At 37.2% G+C, this 27,049-nt stretch overlaps 1 protein-coding gene across 1 annotated transcript; it reads right to left on the reverse strand.

Annotated features, from left to right (window-relative positions):
- Positions 1–7: 7 nt before the first annotated feature.
- Positions 8–27,049, reverse strand: YIPF4 (Yip1 domain family member 4). Its single transcript, XM_060026864.1, has 6 exons — positions 26,736–27,049; positions 11,471–11,624; positions 9,726–9,897; positions 7,654–7,731; positions 4,353–4,466; positions 8–411 (listed from the first exon to the last, which is right to left on the reverse strand). Exons 1-6 carry the CDS (start codon positions 26,812–26,814, stop codon positions 274–276), a joined length of 735 nt encoding a protein of 244 aa, XP_059882847.1. The 5' UTR covers positions 26,815–27,049; the 3' UTR covers positions 8–273.

The raw sequence follows: 27,049 nt of genomic DNA on the forward strand, positions 1-27,049 counted from the left end.
CACAATCTTAAAAACACAATGCTTTTATATTTTATTCACTGGAATATGATGAATCAAACAGAATTCAGAATTCTGACCAAAAATATTCAGGTAACTGCAATTGCTTAATTAAATACAAAAAAAAATATTGTTTTAAAAAGACCTTAGACTGCCTTTACATCTGGAACATGTAAAATTTTACCAGCAATACGTTTTTTTCAATCCCCTCAAGCAAGAATTCCCAGCCTACACAGAAAGGTAACATTGTCTTTTTCTACTCATATATGACTTAGATCACACCCCAGTATATAAGGACAAAAAATAAATGTATAATAAAAAGATTGGATAAATCAGGAGAGGCTTTTTGGTCTTGAATTCTTCACCCACTAACAATGAAGCAGCACTGTAGGCAGCCCAAAACACACCAAAGAGCTTTAAAAAAACAAACAAAAAAGACAAAAGGCAGCATATTAGCAAGTTAATTAACATTTTGGGTATCATAAAAATAACATTTACAGTATTTTTTTAAAACAACCCTAACAACCAATTGTAGAAGCAGTAACACTTATTGAGAATGTTTAAAACTTGTTAGGAATATTCATCCTTGCTCTGCTCCCTGACTTCTGCAAATGAAGTCTTTTGTTATCAAACTTGTCTAATCATAGGAATCACCTTGGGTGCCTATTAAAAAACAGAATCCTGGGATTCATTCTAGTTCTCCTGAATCAGAATCTTTAAAGGGAAGAAGGGTCTAATTATCAGACTTTTTAACAAGTGTCCCTGGTGACTTAAGATACGGCAACTTTCCGAAAAACTATTATAGGGATAGGCAGCTGAAAGATATTTGTTTCCTGAAAGAAAACTAATTGATCTTCACAAAATAGAAATTTTTCCTTTTTTTCCCCCAAGAAGTAGAAAAACATATTAAGTGAAAATTTTACACAACATTTATTAAGTATCAAATCATTTTCCCAGGACAAGGTAGAAGTATAGTGTTACATGGAAAGGAGGAAAACCATAACATTTTGGTTGAGTTTTCTTTTTTTTTTATTGTTTGAAAATTTTTCATAGTAAAAAAATTTTTTTTGCTTTTTTTAAAAATTGAAGTATAGTTGATGTCCTAATGTATAGCACAGGGAACTATATTCAATATCCCATGGTAAACCATAATGGAAGAGAGTTTTCTGATTATGCATGTGCTTAATTTTAAATTATTTCAACTAGAAATTTATATAATACTTATCAATATAGTCACTGAAGGCATTTTACAGAATAAAATGAAAGGAAGAACTATAACGGTAGAAATCAGGGAAACTATGACAGAAACAGACCTGGCACAGACCAGGGTTTCTCAACCATGCACTAATCAAAATAGTTGTGGGAAGTTGTCCTGTGCACTGTAGGATGTTTAGCAGTATCCCTGGCTTCTAGTCACTATATACTAGTGCCATCCCAGCCCTCCCCATTTGTGATACCCAAAAATGTCTCCAGACATTGCCAAATGTCCTAGGGGGGCAAAATCGCCATCAGTTGAGAACCACTGGTACAGAGGTAAAAAATAAATACTGGCAGACTGACTGAAAATGTATTTGAGATGGTCCGATTTTACATTGTGCTTTTTAAACTAAAAACATACAAAAAAACCTGCAAGATATTTTAAACCTACAAAAAAGTATAGGGAAATAAATGAAGTAAAATTATAATCAAATTGCATTTGTATGGCATGATTAAATTTTTTTGTAAATAAATGGTTAAAGATTGGTAAGAGTTACAGAGATTTAATGTTAAAAAATGAGTGCTTGTAGATTAAACTGTATTCTAATGCTAGAGTTAAGTGATGAGAGTTTTGCAACATTATTTCTCAGCAAACTTTGGACTAAAACAAGAAACATGTAAAACAGATTGCTACACACAGAAGATTAAGTGATTAGGGAAAGAAATGTGGGGAAGAAAATCTAAAGTTTAAAAAGAATTGTATCCTAAACTTTTAATGATATAAAAAAGATTCTTCCGCTTTATAATAAAACATTCACATATTGCATAAAGAACATTAAGACCAATTTTCAGTTGAACTCAATGACTAAAAATAACCAGAGGACAGTTTTAGCAATTTGGGCAGTAGTCTCAGAAGCATTCAAACATGCTTTAACCCAAGTAAAACAACACACAAGCAGTGATCCTGAATGATTCAGTAAAGTTGTATGTTCACTAAGGCTAGATAATTAAATGCCAGCATGGGGCTAGCTCTTGTACTGTAAGACTTTTAAACTAAGTGCTAATAATGACAATTAAAAAAATATTTAGGATTAGAGGAAAGAAAGCTCTTCTCCTTGGTCTCTAAAGTGTTCAAACAGTTCAAACATACAGAGATGTTCTCAAAATATTCGATTAACATTTATAATAATAACAGCTACCACTTTGCCTACTCTGTTAAGCACTATACTAGACATTATTTATACTTTAAAATCCATAACAAACCCTAAAAAGTAGTTAAGACTCCCAATTTGCACAGGAGGGTACTAAAAGATATCTCCCCAAGGCAAACAGCAAGTGGCAGAACCAGAATCTGAATTCAGAACTGACTGGTTCCAAAATCCAACTCTTCTCAATACCCAAGGCTTATATAATGTCAGTGTTAGCCTGTAGTTACTCAATTCTAAAAGGAATAATTTTATATTGGAATTAGTAATAAACTTTAAGTAAAACCAAAACTCATAAAAGTTACTCTACTTAAAAATTTAAGTCGAAGTTCTATTTTCCATAAAGAAAAAAAATTATATTCACTATGTTATATACATACATGTGTTAGAGTGGTCATTTATTTCCAAAAGTTGTTCAAAATTAATAAATGCCAAAATTTAAGTTCAATCACTACTCATTAATATTTAATATTATCAGTAAATGTTTAAAGTGGGTACATATGTTAATATAAGCTTAACACAGCACAAAGAAGTCCTGATCTCTGCAACACAGAAAAGCCAATTTATTAGAACCATATATATCATATTTGGTAAAGAACTTACTATTCAAATATGAGTGACAATTATTAAATAAATGTCCAGTCCCAGTGGAATATTATTTTATTTATTTTTAGCGAGGTTTTTTTTTTATTGGAGTATAATTGCTTTACAATGTTGTGTTAGTTTCTGCTGTACAATGAAGTGAATCAGCTATATGTATACCTATATCCCCTCCCTCTTGGACTTCCCTCCCACCCCCCTTCCCAATCCCACCCATCTACGTCATCACAGAGCATCAAGCTGAGCTTCCTGTGCTTTATAGAATATTCCCGCTATCTATTTTACGCATGGTAGTGTACATATGTCAATCCTAATCCCCCAATTTGTCCCACCATCCCCTTCCACACCTGTATCCACATGTCCATTTTCTACATCTACGTCTCTATTCCTGCCCTGCAAATAGGTTCATCTGTACCATTTTACTAGATTCCACATATATGCGTTAATATATGATACTTTTTTCCTCTTTCTGGCTTACTCCACTCTGTATGACAGACTCTAGGTCCATCCAGATCTCTACGAATGACCCAATTTCGTTCCTTTTTTATGGCTGAGTAATATTCCATTGTACATATGTACCACATCTTTATCCATTCATCTGTCGTTGGACATTTAGGTTGTTTCCATGTTCTGGCTACTGTAAATAGTGCTGCAATGAACATTGGGGTACAGGTGTCCTTTTGAGCCAGTGGAATTTTAAATAAATACCTCCCACAAAATCTAAGTCAGATGAACTAGAAGAAAATTTTAACATTAAATTAAAAAATTCTCTGAGTGTAATACCCCAAGGTCTGATTTGCTCTTTGTTCTTTATTCTGCCATAGACATACATTATAATTTATGGCAATTAAAAGGGGAAAATAAAAGAAATACAACTGGTATAATTAGTGAGTAAGGTCCCTGTTCCAAAACACTACGAACTGTTTGATAAACAGTTATAGATTACAAGATTCTTAGCCAGAGAACTAGTACAGTCAGCTCTTATTACCTGTGGGTTCTGCATCCACGGATTCAACCAACTGTGGATCGAAAATATTTGGGGGGAAGAAAAAATACCAGAAAGTTCCAGAAAGCCAAACTTGAATTTGCTGCACTACAGACAACTATTTATATAGCATTTACATTGTATTAGGTATTGTAAGTAATCTAGAGATGATTTAAAGTAGATGGAAGGATATGCACAGATTACATGTAAATACTACACCATTTTGTACAGGGAACTTAAGCATCTGCAGATTTTCTTGTCTGCGGGGGGGTCCTAGAACGAATCTCCCATGGATACGGAGGGACAACTGTATACTTTTTTTTTTTTACTGGGAAACAGTAAACTACTTTTTATAACACACTACTTACTTTTATAAGTGTAGACACCACTTCAAATGATCCAACCACCAAAAGTATAGGGGCTATTACAATGAGAGGAAGTAATGAATATCCTATAACTCCAAGAACTTGGCCATATGCAACCTGTGAATTTTCAAAATGTTAAATAAATATCACAGAAATCAAGATACTTATTTTAACCACTATTAAACATCATATATACTTTGTTGTACTTACATAAAGGTGAGAATTAAGAAAAAAGTATCATACCCATTATATTTCAAATTATCATATAGTCTCATATTCGTGGACAAGGTCAACAACCCACCGTGATTTCAATTATCAATTCTGATAATACCCAAATCTACATTTCCTGCCCTCTCTCTTTTGAGCTTCAGACTTATATATCCAATTACCTTGAGTATATCTCTTAGTCACTATTTCCCTTGTTGTAGAAGGATTATTTAAAGGAACCACAACCATCTTATTTTGATGAAAAATTCAAGTCTAGAGAAGCTAGATGTGACAAATGCAGACTAGAAGGGAAGGGAGAGAAGGTAGGAGGACTGAAGAGAGAAATATTTTTTAGTGGCTACTGTGTGCCACACTCCGTGATAGAGCTTCACATATTGTGAAGATCAAAGGCACTAACAACCCTATGTGGTATTACTGTCCCCATTATGAAGAAAGTGATTCCAGAGAGACAAAGAGCTTTGTTCAGGAAAGCAAAGCTAGCTGGTAAGAGTTCAAATTAAGATCTAGGTCTTTTAACTTCTCTATCAACAGTCCTAAATTACCAAAACATTTAGTGACACCTTTTTTCACCTAAAAATTATATGAGGTTTTGTCTAGAATGTAAGAAATAATATGCAAACAAATGTCGCTGTTAGAATTATTTTAAATTTTCATAAGCAGAGTGATAAAATTACATAGATAAATGTTATTCTACATTTATTCAAGAGTTTTAAGTTAAGATGATGGATTGAGTGCATATATCTAATACCATTCCTTCCTGAAACTCCATTAAAAGGGAAGGAAAAAAGGAAACTCCTTTTTATAAGAAGCATAAACAGGAGATTAGAAGACAGGACAAGAGCAACTTAATTTTGGAAACTGGAAAGCAGAAGAACAAGAGCTTGGTGGAGACCTTTCCACCAAGTATGAGAAAAAGGCTCAAGAGTTCTGCATTTAGCATTCAGTGTTCATAGAGCAAGCCTGATATGAGTCAGCACCCACATGATATAGTAACTCTGCCTGGCATCCCTTGTGCTTTACCCTCTTCACAGAGAGTTGAATTCCAGAGTGCTGGAATTCCTAGGTTTATAGTAATTCATAAAGTCTAATTTAATGGAGCAGTGATTCTCAAGGTGTGACCCATGGACCTCTGGGGGTCCCAGAGACTCTTCTTAAAGACTGGAACGTCAAAACTATTTTTTGTAATAGGGGACTTCCCTGGCGGTCCAGTGGTTAAGACTCCACGCTTCCACTGCATGGGGCACAGGTTCAATCCCTGGTCGGGGAACTAAGATCCCACATGCCACAAGGCACGGAAAAAAAATAAAATAAATAAAACTTAAAAAAAAAAACCCAGGGCTTCCCTGGTGGTGCAGTGGTTGAGAGTCCGCCTGCCAATGCAGGGGACATGGGTTCGTGCCCCGGCCTCAGAAGATGCCACATGCCGTGTAGCGGCTGGGCCCGTGAGCCATGGCCGCTGAGCCTGCGCGTCCGGAGCCTGTGCTCCGCAACGGGAGAGGCCACAACAGTGAGAGGCCCGCGTTCCTCAAAAAAAAAAAAAAAAAAAAAAACCCACAAAACTATTTTTTATAATAGTAATAAAATATTATTTGCCTTTTTAATTGGGTTGATATTGGTACTAATAGAACAAAAGCAATGGGTAAAACATGCTGCTTTAGCACAAATAAGGTGGCATGAAACATACTAGTAGTTACTGTGTTCTTTACTACCCCACACTCACAGGAAAAGAAGAAAAAAAGCCAGTTTCACTTAAGAATGTCCTTAATGAAGCAGTTAAAATGATTAATTTTATTAAGCCTCAACCTTTGAATATGTCTTTTTAATATTCTGTGTAACAAAATGAGAAGTACACAGAAAGCATTTCTTCTGTATCTTGATTCAATGGTTATCCCAAGGAAGAGCATTTGTACAACTGTGTGAGTGAAGAGTTGAATTAGATGCTTTATCCATAGAATACCACTTTTACTTGAAAGAACAACTGAAAGACAAACTATGATTATTCAGAGTTAGGTACTGACAGGCAACATGAATGAAAATGAATGAAGTGAGCCTCTTATTTCAAGGAAAACTGACAGTATTTCTTCCAAATTACAAAATTTCTCTCAAGCAAAAAGTAGAATTTTGGAAAACTTGTATCCAACACTCTTATCTTGATAGTTTTCCAATACAGATTTTTCTGATGAAATAGGTGGTGATATTAATGAATGTGATTTTCTGACATTGTACAATAAAACGAGTCAACATTTGGAAGATCTACAAAGCTCAGGGAACTAATGTTTTCTTAGTAGATCGTGCATGGGTAAAAAGATCCATCCAAAGTGAATTTCAATGATACAGTGTATAAAAAGTTCACTGATATGGTTTGAGATTCCTCACTACAATGAACCTTTAAGAAAATATTACTTGTTGAGTGTTGATGTAGTATCAGAGTAGAATAATCATAATCATCCAAAACATGTATTAAAATACTCTTCCTTTTAAAATTATATACCTGTGTGAGGCCTTATTTTTTACTTTAACCAAAATATAGCGTAACAATTGAATGCAGAAAGCAGATATTAGAATACAATTTCCACTAACCCAGACATTAAAGCTACTTGCAAATATGTAAAACAATACCTTTTTCTCACTTTGTTTTGAAAAATAGTTTTCATTAAAATGTATTTTTTATGTCAAAATGTATTTGGTTTACTTTTAGTTTTAAATGAATAAATATATATTTAAAATTTTTATTTTAATTTCTAACACGGTAAACATCAATAAATACAACCTACAGAAAGAAATCTCTTTGGGGACCTGAGATCAAAAAGTTTGAGAACTGCTGTAACAGAGAATAAATTGCATGCTTCCCTAAAAAGCTATACATTATTTATGAGTGAAATTGGATTTTCTTTCCTCTTTATTTCTCATAACATTTATACTAATATTTACATCACCTTAAAAGAAGTAGCATAACTTAAAAGCAATTCTGGGACAAAAAGCAGTTACAATGAACATAGCTACTGATACTACCTGCAGTATCAAAAATAAAGCTTACCATAAAAAACAAAGGCTATTTTCAAAATTAACCACTTACTTCTCCACCAAGAACTCTGGCCAGTAAGAAAATTGTTAATGAACCAAATATCCAAATGGTTATAATCCATGAGACCACCTTAAGAGAAAAAAAATTCATGCAGTTATTATCTGTGTACCAAATAAGCTGATAATTTCCCACGAACTCAATCCTCTACCATAGATTTTGGTATACCCAACTTCAGGTCATAGAGAGTTTGGGTTCCCAGGTAAAACTTAATAAGAATATAAATGTGTAATGTAATTTTACATCCAAACTGAAAATTTAGCAATGATCAATTGCCTAAGGAAACCTTAGTATTTTATGATATATAATAAAAGAACTGCAAAGAAAGACCAAACTGTTGACTCCCAACCCCTGCTTTATAGCATTTTGGAAGGTAAATTCATCTGTGAAACAAGTTACCAGTCTTCTCAAGAGGTCTCTAAAATTTACATTAATTACACATTTATCCAAGTAATAGAATGTGGACGATACTTCACACAATTTTAACTCCTGAGACTTGACATAGTAATGATATATGCATATATTTCCAAGTTCTGTCTGCTTGGGGGGGTCTAGAAATAATGACACCCAGTAGCAACATAAGCACACTTATTGCCCAGATCCTGGTTTCTAAATATTCCCCAAAAGGCACTAGGACTCCCTAGAAAAATGACTGATTCTGGGCTGGGACAGGGACAATACAAGGTGAGCCCAGAACACTCTGTGGAGTCAGAAAGAAAGGAAGTACTCAAAAAAGATGGGGATATGGCAAAAGGATACAGAAGCTAACCTGAAGGCGCTCCCAATGGCTAAAACTGCAACAATCTGAGCAATAAAATAAATGACAGTATTGTATTATAGTCCAGAAAATAAAATAAATATCCATGAGTCCATACTGACAAAAATAAATGAATGATTAAGTAATGACAAAGAAGCATTCTATGGAGATAAGAATCTTCTGTTTTTAGCCTTAGAACACTTTGTTCAAATGAAAGATTATATAAAATAGATAAAATTCATATAGAGATGTTCTACATGAAGGGTTGGTGGTGGGTAGGAGACCAGACCCCCATTCAACTTCTTCAATGGTCCTTATACTTGCAACAGAATACTTGATATGAACTACTGATCCAAGGTAAATACTAATAGGACCAGTATTATATAACATTAAGGGTCTTGCTATGGAGAGAACACTCTGGATTATCTGGTGAGCACTAAATGTAATCACAACTGTCCTTTAAAAAAGGAGGCAGAGGGATATTTGACTACAGTAGAGAAGGCAATGTGACAAATGGAAACAGACTGCAGTGATGCAGCCAGAAGTCAAGGAATGTTGGCAGCCTCCAGACATGGGAAGAGGCAAGCAACAGACTGTCCTGGAGCCTCCAGAAGAACCAGCCCTGCTGACATTTTGATTTTAGCCCTTTAAGACTCAATTTGGGTTTCTGACTTTCAGAACTGTCAAAGAATAAATCTGCATTGTTTTAAGCCACTAAACTTGTGGAAATATGTTATAGTACAAAAGGAAACTAATTCATTTCCAAATCACTCTGTGGTAAAGAGTTATATTTTACTCCCCTAAAGCCTTAAACTAGGGATGAGGGAATGATATGCATGTGCCATATTTTGATGATAGAGATAAAGCCTCTGAGAATAGGACAAAGTATTATATAAAAACAAAAACGGATGGAATTCTTGTCATCATTTATTAAGAAGCTTACTTTAAAAAACAGAACTAAAAATGAATAAAAGATAAGAACATGAGTATTGTGTTTCAAACTCTTTATCCTTGGGAGAAATCAGAAAGGGTATGGGCAGCTGGGAGCAGTCCCAACCATTTTACCCACTTGCCATACAAATACTAATACTTTTTATGAGAATGATGATGTAGAAGAGTTTGGAAATCATTAATCCAAGGCACTCCCCACTTATTTAATTAAGAACAGCTTGTAGGGATAAACAAGTGAGAAATAATGGGTAAAGCTAAAGCATTTCTCAAACATGAAGTACTACAGTTAATATTTGGCTATTTTCAATTTTAAAACTCTTAAACTATTTAGAATTTGTGAAAAGTAAGATATACTTACCCTAAACTGTCCATATAATGATATCATGGAAAAGAAAAGAACAACAGCCAGAGGACCCCAAAAGTCAGGATTGTCTCTCACCACTTGCCTATTAAAACCAAGTGATGGCATTGGCATCAAAACACATCGAATTTTGTAGTAAATATCCTTTAGGTCGATATCCAATTCTTCCCTATAATTTTAAAATAAGAATTCTTAAAAAGCACACACTTCTGAATACTGAGACAGTTGCAGCAGAATTTAAGAAAAGTTTAAATATAACATTACAGTCACCACAGATCAACAAAACATTTGCATTTGAAGTACCACATTTCACTGGTTCCATGATGAACATTTTTATCATTTCAACATCTCTAAAGTTGGGATGCATCTCACAATAGCTGGTGTCTTACAACTGCTGTCAGTCTGGAGTGAAGCCAAGTGCTTCCAAGATCTGCCTTTCCTTTTGCCAGTCTCCCGGAGGCACTATCAACTTGGGACTTTAAATAAAATTCTCTGCTTGAGACTTTTTGGGACCGTACTGATAAATCAGACTGCAATCCTATATTCTCACAGACACTTTTTCTTCCAACACCCCACCCAGTGCCAAACAGACAAGCAAACTTCCTTGCTGTCTCTCTTTGTATGGTAGGTTATTTCTCATTTATCCTTACACTAAGGAGATAAGATAGCCCTTTGATGTCCTAGCTTTATGCTGTCTTAGGTACTTTTTCTGTTTTATCAATAAACGTGAAATAACTGCATCTTATAATCCATACCATCTTAGATTTGATGAAGTTCGGTATATTAACAGTTAAGAAACAGGATGTTTTAGCACTTGATCTACCAATAATTACTACAGAGAATAACTTGGTAATACCTTGATTTTACAAAGCTATAGGTTCTTCTTTCCAAAATTGTTAAATTCTTCACCTTTTTTCCCCAAGTGATACATAATCACTTAAAAATTTTCAAGTACTATGAAGAAAGTGAAAGTATCCCTATAGTCCTCCCAGTGGTAGCTCTAGAATTTCTATATAGGAGAGAGTTTGGAGGGGTAATCTTTTTGGAAATCTTAAACTGAACTTCCACAGCACGCACCCAAGCACCTTGCTTTTTTACTTACATTGTATGTTCACTTCAGATATCTATAGACCCAGGTAAGTCCTAACAGTTTGGAGTATATTTGTGTGTGATATAGGATTATGATTCTTTTAACTTTTGCCATTCAGTAGGTTAAAAATATTCTCTCATTATTTCAGTTTTACTAGTTACAGTTGACCTGGAACAACGTTGGGGTTATGGGTACCACCCTCAAAGATCCACATATAATTTTGACTCCCCCAAAACTTAACTAAAAGCCTACTGTTGACCAGAAGCCTTCCCAATCACATAAACAGTTGATTAACATATATTTTATATGTTACATGTACATCTACATATACTTTCTGCATTCATGACATACCTTTTTCTTAATTTTTTCGATACTTCTAGGCTGCATGGTTCGTCTGCGAGTTTTTTCACATTGTTGCAAACTCAAAAAAATTCCCAATGTATGTATTAAAAATAATCTATGTACAAGTAGACCTACACAGTTCAAACCTGTGTTGTTCAAGGGTCAACTATAACAGTAAAACTGAAAATAGCTAAAACTTTTGACCAAAAAGGTTAAGATTTTCTATACCTATCTTAAACAATACGAAAAAATACAATCATCCCACAGACTAGCTCTAAAAAACCAAAAAATACATGTTATTTTTACATACAAGAGTGGCTTGTTATCTTCAGGGTCATCATCTTCAACTTCCAAAAGCCAGCCATATCCTCTTTGTCTCAGAAATGTAGTAGCTGTAGACTCTTTGATAAAATCTCCACCAAGGTTTAACTTGACATCTGGGGATGCTATTGAACCACTGAGATCTAAGGAGAAAAGAGGACAAAACTATAAACCAAGGTAAAATGTGTGAATCCTAACCAACACGAGCATATATCCAATTAAATAATTATCACTTGAAGATCTCTACATATGAACATCTGCTACTGTATATAATCTTTGTATTTTATAGTTGACAGTGATAAAAACAAGACAGCAGGCCCAAAATGGAGTCACTTATGCTAAGTATCATGTCACCAAACCAAGACTTAATTACAGTTTTGGCCTCTCCCAGAAACAGAACCTTAAACTAGTGAATCAGGAATCACCTGGTCAGCACTAGTGAAGTAATGTGCCTGAAAGACCCCTGCAATCTCCTAAAGGAAAGTGACCTTGCCATAACTAATCCACTTTTAGCTAGTATAACTTCCTTGTCCCACTTCCTTCTGCCTAAAGTCTTTCGTTTTGTACAGCTCCTCAGAGCTCCTTTCTACCTGCAAATTGGAATGCTGCCCATTTCATGTATCACTGAATAAGCCAATAAAATCTTTAAAAGTTACTCAGTTGAATTTTTTTTCAGTAATGATATCTAAAAACCACTTTTTACTTTTACAACAAGAAAACGAAAACAAGAGAGGTGAATTCACATGAAAGGTTTCACATCTAACTAGCTAGCCTTGTACCAGAACCTAGACTTAAAACTGTAACTTTAAAATTTAAATGGAAGATATATACAAAATATATTACAGGATATCACTTTGTTTTTTTTGTTTGTTTGGTTGGGTTTGGTTTGGTTTTGGCTGCACTGCGAGGCTTGCGGGATCTTAGTTCCCCGACCAGGGACTGAACCCAGGCCCGGCAGCAAAAGCACGGAGTCCTAACCACTGGACCCCCAGGAACTCCCAACAGGATATCATCTCGGAGTCCCTTCATTATTATGTACATTATGTGCTTCAGAACAAAGTGATGTATAAACTCTCTTTAAAGGCATTACATATTTATATATACAAACCATTAGACATAATTATTTGCTAAAGGAAAACTGCAGATAACTTCCCTTACTTTTTCATATATTTATTCATACATTATTTCTTTTAAAACTAAATATCTATGCTAAGTGCCTCATATATTAATGCTTAGTTTTGGATAAATCTGACTAGTAAGAGTTTCCTATTATTTCAGCTAACTTTTTTCTTTATATAATTACATCATTTATCTTTAGTTTTGGCAAAATAAAGGTTGTTGGGTTTTTTTAGGTCAATTCTAAAAAGCAGTGAAGGGCTTCCCTGGTGGTGCAGTGGTTAAGAATCTGCCTGCCAATGCAGGGGACACGGGTTCGAGTCCTGGTCCAGGAAGATCCCACATGCTGTGGAGCAACTAAGCCCGTGCGCCACAACTACTGAGCCTGAGCTCTAGAGCCCGTGCACCACAACTACTGAGCCCGCATGCCACAACTACTGAAGCCCGCATGCCTAGAGCCCATGCTCTGCAACAAGAGAAGGCACCACAATAAGAAGCCTGCACACCACAACAAAGAGTAGCCCCCGCTTGCCGCAACTAGAGAAAGCCCGCGTGCAGCAACGAAGACCCAACGCAGCCAAAAATAAATAAATAAATAAATAAATTTACATAGATAAAAAAAAAAGCAGTGAAGAGACTCTATTATCCACGTTACAAAATAAATTCCACTCACAGTCTGTACCAGTGCCTTAGAGGTTACAGATAATCACAGTAGTACATATGTCAAAATTTCTGGTCAAAAAAAAATTGGGACTAGTAAAGGACTTGCTTGAGGTCATACAGGAATTAATAAAAAAACACATTTGTAGGACCAGACAACATGCACTAGTAAACAACCATCAATGTTGTTAACTAGAAGTCAAAAGACTGGAGTGATACTTTAGAAAACAATTTCGGCAACAGCAAACCAGAACACTCAACACAGACTCTCCTTTCCTGGAGATCCTATACAGTAGAACGAAGAGCTTAATTTGCACATTACCCTAAATTCTAGGTTAGCTTTTGAGAACTGCCATTAAAAAATTCTGGCTTAAACTTCAATCAGTGAGTGGATCAATTATGAGTCACATAACGATCTGGTTCTGAGAACTCCTGCAATTAATTATAATAAAGTTTGCATTCTGAAGCTAAGTCCTAGCTAAGCTACTAATTAATACAGCAAATCATTAATGCCTTCTGGTCTCCAGTTTCCTATTCAAAGTTCTTTCCAGGTTTAACATTACATGATTCTAAAAAGCTTTTATAGTTTAGTTAATTCATCTAGAGATAAAATGCAAGTACTTTTGAATTCACTGTCCTTCCCTACTTAAAGCTTAAAAATAGTCCCTATAGATGCTAATTGCCATAGAATCTTGTGATTAAAATATTCTCTCAAAATTACTTTCTGCTTCTTTGTCATACTCTAAGTTGAAAATGAAGGAGTTGAAACTTAACTAAAATTCTACTTCCAACAGGTACAAAGAGTGCCTTTCTTGATTTAACAAGAGGAAAACTTAGATCAGGAAGTCATTAGTAGAGCAGTGACATTAAAGGTTTTGGAATTATAAGGCAGGAAAGGACCTTAACAACTGTTTCCTGGCCTCTAGAAAAGACTGCAGTTAAAGTCCTTAATCTAAACCAAAAAAGGATATATAAATTATAGTGCTAAGGAGTGCTGTGAGAAAGAATTGTATATGTTTAGGAGTTTTTCATAGCAGGGATGCAGAACCTCAAAAAGACACCTTTAGCTTATAATTTTGTAGTGTTTTCCATTCTATGCAAAGAAGGAAAATATCATGGACATATGGTAGGAGAATGCTAGAAACAGCAGTCTGACAAACCATCCAGTTCCCCCAAGACACAATTACATGTGTTAAAAATAAAGCAGCTGGGCTTCCCTGGTGGCACAGTGGTTGAGAGTCCGCCTGCCCATGCAGGGGACGCGGGTTCGTGCCCCGGTCCGGGAGGATCCCACGTGCTGCGGAACGGCTGCGCCCGTGAGCCATGGCCGCTGGGCCTGTGCGTCCGGAGCCTGTGCTCCGCAAAGCGAGAGGCCGCAGCAGTGAGAGGCCCGTGTACCGCAAAAAAAATAAAATAAATAAAGCAACAGAAGGGCTTCCCTGGTGAGCCATGGCCGCTGAGCCTGCGCGTCCGGAGCTTGTGCTCCACAACGGGAGAGGCCACAACAGTGAGAGGCCCGCGTACAGCCAAAAAAAAAAGCAACAGAAAAGTAAAAAAACTCAGTAGTTAGCCTAACATGTGATCAAGCTAACAGGTAAAAAATAATGTCGGAAAACAATGAGAAATATTAAAAAAAAAATAAAGGCGGGGGGGTGTCTCTCCAGGAGCACAGCTGTCTTACCTTAAACCACGGTAAGAACCAGCTTGCTTGATCGTCAACTCTAGGACAGGTGTCCAGAATTATAAAACACTGATCTTAAATTAATCCTTTCTTACTACACTATAATATTCTTGTCATTTTCTAAGTAAAAAATAACATAAAGATAATAATAAATGTAAATGGTTTTAAGAGGAAATAATCTTTGAAAAATCTTAAAAATGTTTCCACTACTGTTTGGGTTCAGAGAGAGGAAAGAATATCAGTAAGTTTCAAGTTTTATTAAAAGCCACCTGGAAAAACTGCAGAACAAAACTTAACAGTAATCTTCCCTCCCTTTCAACTCAAGTGTATTACTGGGTGAGGGATCTTTTCTCTGAATCTTCTCCTCAGCCTGAGAACTTCACTTTGAAGAATTCAGTCAGTGTAGTATGAGAGTATACTCAGGGTGAGATTTACTGATCTGCCCCTACAAAAGTTCTAGATTTCTATGAAAGAAGAGTAATCTGCAATGAACATGAACATTTTGTTGGTACTTGCCAACTTCTTACATAACATGAATAAGCGTTTTCTTACTTAACAAGCAACCAAGAGCAAGGACAAAAATAATTCCATTTTATCTGAATGAAAATGAAATGAAATCCATGTGTGCTTAAATCTAAACCAGAATTGACTATTGTGCAACAAAATAAAACAAGCACATGTTTCATACTAAAGGGACAAATTCCACTGTTCCATTTTAGTTATAAAAACATTTTAATGCGTATATAGGCCAATGAAAGAGCTCAAGAAACCAACACAAGTATATAATGATTTTATAATTGCTAGACCTATATTGGAGTTGATTATGTTACTCCATGAGAAAAACTTTTAAAGCCTTGTATAAAATTGTGTCCTAGGTTTTATATATATATATATATACATATATATATATATACACACACATATACTTTTTAATTTTTTATTTATTTTTGGCGGTGTTGGGTCTTCATTGCTGCGCGCGGAAGCGCCTTCTCTAGTTGCGGTGCACAGGCTTCTCACTGCGGTGGCTTCTCTTGTTGCAGGGCACGGGCTCTAGGCACACGGGCTCAGCAGTTGTGGCTCACGGGCTTAGTTGCTCCGCGGCATGTGGGATCTTCCCAGATCAGGGCTCGAACCTGTGTCCCAGGCATTGGCAGGCGGATTCTTAACCACTGCACCACCAGGGAAGCCCCTAGGTTATATTTTTATTCATATCATTTTGGTTTACGATTTCAGTAGCTTTACTATTCAATATTGCCAGTTAATTTTCATATTGCACATAATATTAATTAAAATCAATTACATCTCCTGAGCCTACCTTTAGAAAAATCAAATCCCATTTTGGCATAAATCAGTTATCTAACAGAAATTTCTTTTATTTGCCTTATGAGTCTTTTAAGTTTTATTTTGAAATAATTATAGATTCACAGGAAGTTGCAGAGAGGTTATATGCACCCTTCACCCTGTTTCCCCCAATGGTACCATACCATCATACGTACTATCAAAACCAGGACACTGACACTGATACAGTTGATAGACCTTATTCAGATTTTACCAGTTTTAAGTGCACTTATTTGTGTGTATGTGTGTATAGTTCTATGCAATTTTACCACATTTATGGATTTGTGTAATGCCTTACAAGTTTAAAATTTATGAAAAGAAATAGATTAATTTTTTTAAAAGATAAATCTTGCTTAACTACCTTGTTTTCTTCCCAAGAAAGGTTGACTAAAAAGTCATTTTCAATTTTCAAACACAGAAGAAAAGCTATTCTCGCACCCATTATATATCATATATTGTACTTCTTGAGCACATTGTATAGAAGATACTTGTGATAATATCTATCTGGATATAATTTTTTAAAAATCAAGTAGGAAACTTTTAAAGAGGAAAAACTAAAGATTCCTCTATCAACACTACTAAATTATATTAGAAGTGACATCTTTCCTGGGGAGGGAGAATGTCACACAAAGTAGGCTAAATGGACACCTTAACAGAGTAACAGAAAATTATTGTTTACTCAAAAAAGCCTATTAACACAAAAATTATTGCATTATTATCTCTATAAATTACTGATCACAATAAAGTATTATGAGTTGTATATACTATCATTTTTATATAGGAGTGTCTTAGTCTGTTTAGGCTTCTATATAACAAAATACCATAGACTGGGTGGCTTATAAACAATAGAAATTTGTTTCTCACAGTTCTGGAGGTTGGAAGTCTAAAGTCAGAGTGTCAGCATGGTCAGGAAAGGGCTCTCTTCTGGCTAGCTGACTTCTCCTTGTGCCCTCACACGGCAGAAACGGGTAGGGAGATCTGTGAAATCTTTTTTATAAGAGCACTAATCCCATTTATGAGGGCCCCATCCTCATGACCTAAGTACCTCCCAAAGGCTCCACTTCCCCACTGGGCATTAGGATTTCAACATATGAATTTTGGGGGACACAAACATTCAGACCATAAAAAGAGGTAAAAACACTGAGGAAGGCTGAGCTCAAAAAGCAATATATTGAGCCCAGTCCTCTTCTGTAGACTTATACAATCAAGTGTCAGTTTAACATTGTAGTTATTTCAAAAGCATTTAAAACTCAATATTCCAAAACTGAATTCTTGATAGTTAAGGTCTTCCTCCAGTTTCTTATTTCAGTGAATAGTACCACTAATCCCATCCAGCACTGTAAACCAGAAGTTTAATTATCCTTGACAATTTCCTTCATTCACATGCTCCCCACACCATTCAACCACAACTAAATTCTATCGCTTTTACCTCTAAATATATTTTGAACCTGCCCACTTTTCTCCATTTCTACCACCTGCACCATGCTCGTGCAAACTAACATCTCCTGTCTGTATGACTATAATGGTCTACTAACTCCTCTCCCTAGTCATTCTCTTTCCAATCCATTCTCACCTATAGGCAGAAGAATATTTTTAAAATGCAAATCTTTCACTCTCCCGTTTAAAATCCTTCAGTGGCCTCCCACTACTTTTTCAGCTCAAATCTAACAATCTCTACATGCCCTATCTACTTCTCCAGAACAATTTTCTGCCTCCCTACCCACCGTGACCCTATGTTCTAGCCATATTAAGCCTCTCAGTTCTTTGAATGAACCAGGATCCCTTGTACCTCAGGGACTTTGTACCAGGCTGTCTCCCCTAACTTCAGATAATTAAATGCCACCCATTCTTCAGTTCCTAGATATACTTTGTTTTTAATATATAAATTTATTTATTTTATTTATTATTTTTGGCTGCACTGGGTCTTCGTTGCTGCGTGTGGGCTTTCTCTGGTTATGGCGAGCAGGGGCTACTCTTCCTTGTGGTGCAAGGGCTTCTCACTGCGGTGGCTTCTCTTGTTGCTGAGCACGGGCTCTAGGCAAGCAGGCTTCAGTAGTTGTGGCATGCGGGCTCAGTAGTTGTGGTGCACAGGCTTAGCTGCTCTGCGGCATGGGGGATCTTCCTGGACAAGGGCTCGAACCCGTGCCCCTTGCATTGGCAGGCGGACTCTCAACCACTGCACCACCAGGGAAGTCCCCTAGATATACCTATTTAAAGAAATTTTCCATGATCTCCCTGACTAGATTAGGTTCCTTTCATAGTCCCCTGGACTTTTCCTTCATAACATTTATCACTGTTTATAATAATGTATTTGTATGATTATTTGGATAATGTCTGTAAGTTCGCTGATGGGAGGAACTAAGGTGTGTTTGTTGTAGTTTTGTTTTGAACACGTATCTCCAGTACCTATAACAGTGCCTGGCCCATAGTAGGCAACCAATAAATGTGTGCTGGTTGGATGAATTAATTAATATAAGGGCAAATAGCTCCACAGAGCTTATATCAAGAAGAGACATCAGAGGTTTTTAATAAAGTAAATATACAAAATCAGATTTGCATTGTGTAAACATAATCTTAGCTGCACTGTGGAGGGCTGATTTAAGTGGGGGAGAGATTTGAGGAGGGAGTATGGTCAGCAAAAAGTATAGATGAGAAATGGAAAGGACTTGAACTAAGGCAATGTCAGTAGAAAGGGAAGGACAGATTAATTACATAGCTATTCTGGAACTATTCTGAAATAATTTGATGACCAACTGAATATGAGAAAGTGAGAGAGAGACTAGAGACAAGTTTCTGGCCTTTGGCAAAAGGAACTATATCACAAACAATAAGTCATTTTCACTTTAGTACCTTTCTCACTTTCAACATTGGTTAATTAATCCACCAATAAATATTTAAGGATTACTTATTTCTATAATGCCCTGAGAGTGATATAAAGAAGTGAGATACTTCAAGGAGTTCAAAATCCAACTGACAGTATATCCAAGCAATGGAATTTTATTCAGCCAGAAAAGGAATGAGTTACTGATTCATGCTGTAACATGAATGAACCTTGAAAGCATTATGCTGAGTGAAAGAAACCAGTCACAGAAGGTCACATATTGTATTACCCCATTTACATGAAATATCCAGAATAAGCAAGTCGACAGATACAGAAAGTAGATTAGCGGTTGCCAGGGACTGGAAGGCAGGGAGGGAATAGAGAGTGACTGAAAATGGGTACAGGGTTTCTTTTTGGAGTGCTGAATATGATACAAAACCCTACTAGTACTGTAAAACACACTCTTGTGTAGGTAAATGACAATGCCTATTGCCAACAGATCATAGGTGCCATAGGAGTAAAGAGACCTAAGCTATCAAAGAGGTGGTCAGGAAGGCTATGTGGAAGTAGAACTGGAATCTGGCCATGAGAGATAAGTGGATGAGCAGAGAAGGAATAAGAAATCATTCCAAAGATGGGAGAAAATATCTGCAAATGATGCGACTAACAAGGCCTTAATCTCCAAAATATACAAACAGCTCATGAGGCTCACTATCAAAAAAACAACAACCCAACTGAAAAATGGGCAGAAGACCTTAATAGACACTTTTCCAAAGAAGACACACAGATGGCCAGTAAGCACATGAAAAGATGCTCAACATCACTAATTATTAGAGAAATGCAAATCAAAACTACAGTGAGGTACCACCTCACACCAGTCAGAATGGCCATCATTAAAAAGTCTACAAATAACAAATGCTGGAGAGAGTGTGGAGAAAAGGGAACCCTCCTACACTGCTGGTGGGTATGTAAGTTGGTGCAGCCACTATGGAACAGTGTGGAGGTTCCTCAGAAAACTAAAAATAGAATTACCATATGATCCAGCAATCCCACTCCTGGGTATATATCCGCACAAAACTGTAATTCAAAAAGATACATTCTGGGACTTCCCTGGCAGTCCAGTGGTTAAGACTTCGCCTTGCAATGCAGAGGGTGCAGGTTCGATCCCTGGTCAAGGAGCTAAGATCCCACATGCCTTGGGGCCAAAAAAACAAAACATAAAACCGAAACAATATTGTAACAAATTCAATAAAGACTTTAAAAATAGTCCACATTAAAAAATCTTAAAAAAAAAAAAAAGATACATGCACCCCTATGTTCATAGCAGCACTATTCACAACAGCCAAAACATGGAAACAACCTAAATGTCCATGGATAGATGAATGGATAAAGAAGATGAGGTACATATATACAATGGAATACTACTCAGCCATAAAAAAGAATGAAATCATGCCATTTGTAGCAACATGGATACAACTAGAGATTATCATACTAAGTGAAGTAAGTCAGAAAGAGAAAGACAAATACCATATGATATCACTTATATGTGGAATCTAAAATATGGCACAAATGAACCTATCTACAAAACAGAAACAGACTCTCAGACACAGAGAACAGACTGGTTGCCAAGGGGGAGAGGGGTGAGGGAGAAAAGGACTGGGAGTTTGGGATTAGCAGATGTAAACTATTATATATAGTATGGATAAACAACAATATCCTACTAGCACAGGGAACTGTATTCAATAACCTGTAATAAACCATAATGGAAAAGAATATTAAAAAGAATGTCTACATGTGTATAACTGAGTCACTCTGCTGTACAGCAGAGACTAGCACAACATTATAAATCAACTATTCTTCAATAAAAAAGAAATAAAATTTTTAAAAATAATAAAGAAATCATTCCAAGGAAAAGAAAGGGCAGGGACAAAGGCATGGAAGCCCAAGGCTTATAAAAGGCACAGAGTTCAAAAGTTGTATAAGATAGGTTGGGGACAAAGTGTTAAGAGAATAAATATCAGGCAAAAAAACCCTAATATTTTTAAACTTGTCTTTATAGGTAAGTGTTTCTTTATGCATGTTCTGTGGAATCTGGATCCTATGAGATGCCCTCTACAAAAAGCTTTTGATATTCACTAAGTTTGGAAAACCCTGCATACTACAACCTCCATTTGGAGTTTCAGAACTAATATTGTCATATTAAAGGCTCTGGGAATTCTGCATTAAGGAAACTGGTTTAACTTAGCTTAACACATTATTTACCCAATTTTTGTCATGCAACCTTTCCCCTTTGGGAAACACTCCTGAAGGTCCTTCTGTAGATGATAGGAAGCAAGTCAAGTTCCAGCAGAATGGTAGGAATTGCTGGATGCTGAGGAAACAGGAAATAAGAGATAGTTTAGCTGTGAAAGTAAGGAAAAAGGGAAGTAGTAGATTTAATTAAAAATTCTGTCAATTAGGAGGGGACCTGTGAGTGATGATCGTGATGGAAGAAACAGAGGAGAAATAAAAAATGCTAGAGAGAAAAACAAAGAAAGGTTCCAAAAGAGGCAAGAAGATATGCGAATAAAAGCACTAGTAGAGACTTATCCTTGGAAAGGAAGAAAGGTTTCCTTTAAGATTTGGAGGAAAGATGAATGTTTTGATATACATAAAATGATCATTAGAGGGAGAAAAATATGAGGACGGGAAAATGGCTATTGGGTGGCTTAGATCATCTTTCTTGGTTAGTTGTCTCTGTTCACGCCCTTTCCAACCACTTGTTGGACTTCTGTTGAATTAGTGTTGGCTTCAGTTCTAGCAGCACAACACCTTTATCTTAATCAAAAAGTATCATGTAGTCATCGAACATTTATTAAGTTCCTGCTATATACCAGGCTCTGTGCTAGGCAGTGGGTATGATACTGGTAGACAGTAAAACACAGCTTCTAACCCCAAGGGGCTCATGGTCTAAATCAGCATTGTTTTAGGTCTGTGAAGATTGAGAAGTATAAAATACAGGGACTGCTTCGACCAATTATTGCATTTGCATAATTTATAAGTGAATGCTCTTCCCTTTTTTCAACCTGAAGAACTCCTTTTCCTTCAAAATGTACCTCATCTGTCTCTGAAGACTTCCTTGATCCCTTCCTGCAGTTAACCACTTCCACCTTTGAAGCTCTTTTTTTTTCAATTAATTAATTTATTTATTTATTTTTGGCTGCACCGGGTCTTCGTTGCTGTGCGCGGGCTTTCTCCAGTTGTGGCGAGTGGGGGCTACTCTTCACTGTGGTGCACGGGCCTCTCATTGCAGTGGCTTCTCTTGTTGCAGAGCACGGGCTCTAGGTGCGTGGGCTTCAGTAGTTGTGGCACGTGGGCTCAGCAGTTGTGGCTCATGGGCTCTAGAGAGCAGGCTCAGTAGTTGTGGCACACGAGCTTAGTTGCTCCACAGCTTGTGGGATCTTCCCGGACCAGGGCTCAAACCCATGTCCCCTGCGTTGGCAGGCGGATTCTTAACCACTGAGCCACTGGGGAAGTTCCTGAACCTCCTTTTTATAGCATTTATTATGTATGATGAATTCTTTAAAATCCCATTCTTATTAAGCCATTTCTTGGTTAGGGACTTCCTCATATACAGTCCCTTGCATATGGACATACTCCATCCTACATATACAAAACATTACCTATCTTTCAAATTTTGGCAAAATATGACCAATATTAAATTGTCCCTCATCTTCTAGCTATAAAAAATTTCCTCTTTTTGTTGATCTTTCATAATATTCTAAATCAGTGCCTCTCAAGCTTTAATGTGCTTATGAATCACTTAAGGATGATCTTGTCAAAATGTAAATTATGATTAAGGCAGATTCTGCATTACTAGAGCCCAGTAATGCCAATGCTGCTGGTCTGTGGAAATAAAGCAGGCAAAGAACTACTTATTTGTGTGACACAAAATAAAGTCAAAGGACTGTCTTAAAGACGTCTATATTATACTTAATGGTATCATTACTTTTTTTTTTTTTTTGGCTGCGTTTGGTCTTCATTTCTATGTGCGGGCTTTCTCTAGTTGTGGTGAGTAGGGACTACTCTTCGTTGTGGTGCGCGGGCTTCTCATTGCGGTGGTACATTCTTGCATTTATACACATGCATTTCATTACTGCTTTTGGATGTAGTTTTACACCACAGAACTGAATATAAAGTCTGTATTTCATTATTCATTTATTTATTCATTTACTAGCTTATTCACATAGTCTACGTTCTTTTTTTTTTTTTTAGTCTACGTTCTTTGAACTTGTACTTATGGACCTTGCTTTTATACACGTTACCTTAAGTAATTTTCACAATATTCTTATAAGTGTGATTTTCGTTTTATGGATGAAAATGTGAGTTTATAGAAGCTATGTAATTTGGCCAATATCACATAGCTTCTGTAAGAGTCAGAACTTTAACTGAAGTCTTCTGGCTCTAAACCAGTAACTTTTTAGTTATACCATCCAAAATGTGCTAGGTTTTATAGTCCCAAGTATCAATGTCATAGGAGATAAAAGAAAGCAGAAATCATTTATTCCTTCAACAAACAATTACTTTGTGATGTTAATATTCTGGGTTCTGTGCTAAGTGCTGGGATATAGAAAAAATTAGGGACATTTCTGTTTCTGAGGAACAGTTAAGCAAAGTTTCAGCAAGAAAGGAGTATTTGAATTCAGCCTTAAGTTTCATCTTGGGGGTTTCCCTGGTGGCACAGTGGTTGAGAGTCCGCCTGCCAATGCAGGGGACACGGGTTCGTTCCCCGGTCCGGGAGGATCCCACATGCCGCAGAGCGGCTGGGCCCGTGAGCCATGGCTGCTGAGCCTGCGCGTCCAGAGCCTGTGCTCCGCAACGGGAGAGGGCCACAACAGTGAGAGGCCCGCATACCGCAAAAAAAAAAAAAAAAAAAAAAAAAGTTTCATCTTGGGGTAAGAAGGAGAAAAGCATTCTAAGCATGAGGACCTTGATACACATAGGTTTGGAGACAAACACCAAGGCACATTTTAAAACAAAGGACATGTACAAATTAGTAATGATAAGTATCACTGAGAAAGAGACTTGGACAGAATCTAGAAGCAAGGTATACAATAAAACCTCTACAAGCTAAAAACATCCATGGTTAGATAAACACCGTAAGAGGGGAAAAGCAAGAATTTACGTGACACGCTTAGAAACTAGAGAAGAAACTTGGTGTTGCAGAGTCAAATGTTTATGTTAGAGAACAGTAAAAAAATAACCGCGGCACCAATTAATAATGAAATCCAAAGCAGCAGCAACACTGCTAACAAATACTGAGCACTTAACTCTTCTAGGTGTACTAAGTGCTTTGCATTTGCAAAATGTTTGAGCACTTGGGTATTATTATTCTCATTTTATGTAGACGAAAACTGAGGTTAAGAGAGATTAAGTAACCTGCCCAACATCACAAAGATAGTAATTGGTAAAAACAGGATGCAAATCCAGGACTCTATACTTCAGATACACTTTTCAGTTTACAAAAATATATGTCAGACTCATCATGGTTTAGTATAAAGAAATCTTAGGAAACAGAACGCTAGCTCTTAATTCCAGATCCTTCATGTGGAGGTTACTGAACTTCTCTAAGCCTCAGGTTCACTAGACCTAGAGTCTGTCATACAGAGTGAAGTAAGTCAGAAAGAGAAAGACAAATACCGTATGATAACACATATATATGGAATTTAAGGAAAAAAAATGTCATGAAGAACCTAGGGGTAAGACAGGAATAGAGACACAGACCTACTGGAGAACGGACTTGAGGATATGGGGAGGGGGAAGGGTGAGCTGTGACAAAGCGAGAGAGAGGCATGGACATATATACACTACCAAACGTAAGGTAGATAGCTAGTGGGAAGCAGCCGCATAGCACAGGGATATAAGCTCCGTGCTTTGTGACCGCCTGGAGGGGTGGGATAAGGAGGGTGGGAGGGAGGGAGACGCAAGAGGGAAGAGATATGGGAACATATGTGTATGTATAACTGATTCACTTTGTTATAAAGCAGAAACTAACACACCATTGTAAAGCAATTATACCCCAATAAAGATGTTAAAAAAAAAAACAGGAATAAAAAAGCTCAGCAGGATTCTTAGAAAGATCAAACAAGCTGTTTGCTTAAAATACTGTAAATTTAAACTGTATAATGTTATAAACTTGAGGGTATTATTATACAAATATCTATCCTTGTCTGTATATCCCTGGATATACAGGGAGTCTATACAATCTTGGAGGCTATACGGAGAAGTCTGAATAAATCTTACGGATTTTACTTATTCCAGGTTTCTTGGTTTAATATATGGAGTCAATGGATTAGCTTGTTATATTATTGTCAGATTTCTTAGGCATATTTAAGAAAGGTAATTCCTGGAGGAAGTGGGGGTATTAGAACTACAAACACAGATATATAAGTCTGAACAAACATCAGGTTGTGATACTCAATTTTTTGTGTATACAGACAATTTTTCCTTAAAGTCTGGAAAACTATGGTTGGTTATTCCTCCCCAAGCACTAGGCTACCAAATGTAGATGAAACAAACTAAAATATTTTGGGTTGCTATATTTCACCAAATTTCCATATTACATTTAAATGTATCAGCTATGTTCTCTATGATAAAAATTGTATTTTGCATTTTAATATAACCAAAACTACAGTACTATTTTTGTTTTTAAACAACGCCATTCAAAAACCAATACGAGGAAAGCAAAACAGAAAAAGGGAAAGCAAGCTATATTAACTGATGCATTACAAAACTCGATTTCTCAGGAAACACACTAGGTCCTTCTCTAGAATGAAATTTCTATAGTTAAGTATAACTTATTTTTCCATATCCAGCACTTAAGTCTGGTCACTGGAAAATTACTGGTATACTGGTATACAAAGTCTAACAAAAGTAGCAGAGAAAGATTTCAGTTACAAAGAGTCTGGTAAAGTACAGAGGAAAACAAATTCTCCCATGCTGTAGAAAAATCTCTCCAGCACAAATGCTTCCTCAAAACAGTACATAAGGAAATCTGGAAAGCAACTGAAACTTCTTGTAATCCAGCTGGGTGTTCCCAAATATATCTGGGTCTACTTCTCTGAATATTGAGGTCAAACACCATAAAATAGGAGGAAAACGGTAACGTTGGCAAGATACCAGGTTCCATAAAACCCACAAACTCCTCGAGGGAAGTTAGTATTAGCAGCGCCTAATTTAATCTCAGCAAAAAGTTATGTGCTGATAAATAACAAAGCAACAAGCTCTCGTTCCTCGTTCTCATTCTTTGACACCTAGCCCGGCCAATCTAACCATCCCTTTCTGAGCAATGCCAAGTCACTTTAGAAATAAAATCTTGGGGTCCCGTGGGTGCCCTCGAGGTGGGTAAGTTCGCCAGAAAAACCTGCCACCAGACGGTGTAGCGAAAACCAGAAGCTGACCGAGTCACTTGGAAAGTTCCCCACACCCCACCCTCGGCCACTCGGGCCTCTGGGAAGGCCCGGCGGGAGCAGAGGGCTCGAGTCCCCCATGGGTCAGCTTCTTGCCCGTCCCCACCGGGCCACAACCGCCTCGGCCCCAGAAAGACACTGCCGCGTCCGCCCGGCGTCCCCCAGGGCGACTCACGGGTCTCAGTCTCACCTTCCGCGTCTGCTGAGGAGACAAAGGTGAAGTCCCCGTTAGTGGGGGAATACGCAGGGGGAGGGCCCGGCGGCTGCATCTCGCGGCCCCACCGAGCCCGCGGCGGAGGAGGAGGCTGTGGCTGGGCCCAGGCCCCAAGGCGGCCGCGGCACCGACCAGCACGCGCGCCCGACGGCGCGACCCGCGAGCCGAGATATGTAGGCTGGGAACGAGGCCGGAGACGAGCGCAGCTGGCCGGGGGGCTGCCCCTGACGGTCCCCCACCAAAGTCCTCTCGGTGGCTGCCGCCCAGAAACCACAACGCCGGCGCCCTGA

This window comes from Delphinus delphis, chromosome 12, assembly GCF_949987515.2.
Source record: "Delphinus delphis chromosome 12, mDelDel1.2, whole genome shotgun sequence".
Lineage (NCBI taxonomy): Eukaryota > Metazoa > Chordata > Mammalia > Artiodactyla > Delphinidae > Delphinus > Delphinus delphis.

What these genes read in the sequence shown, in the direction of transcription:
- YIPF4 (XM_060026864.1), bottom strand. Translation starts at nt 26,814, where the DNA reads ATGCAGCCGCCGGGCCCTCCCCCTGCGTATTCCCCCACTAACGGGGAC. An exon ending in CATTATATGGACAGTTTAGG is followed by an intron (nt 7,732 to 9,725) that starts GTAAGTATATCT and finishes TTTTCTCTTAAG; the next exon opens with GTGGTCTCATGGATTATAAC. An exon ending in TGGTGTCTACACTTATAAAA is followed by an intron (nt 412 to 4,352) that starts GTAAGTAGTGTG and finishes GTTTTTTTAAAG; the next exon opens with CTCTTTGGTGTGTTTTGGGC.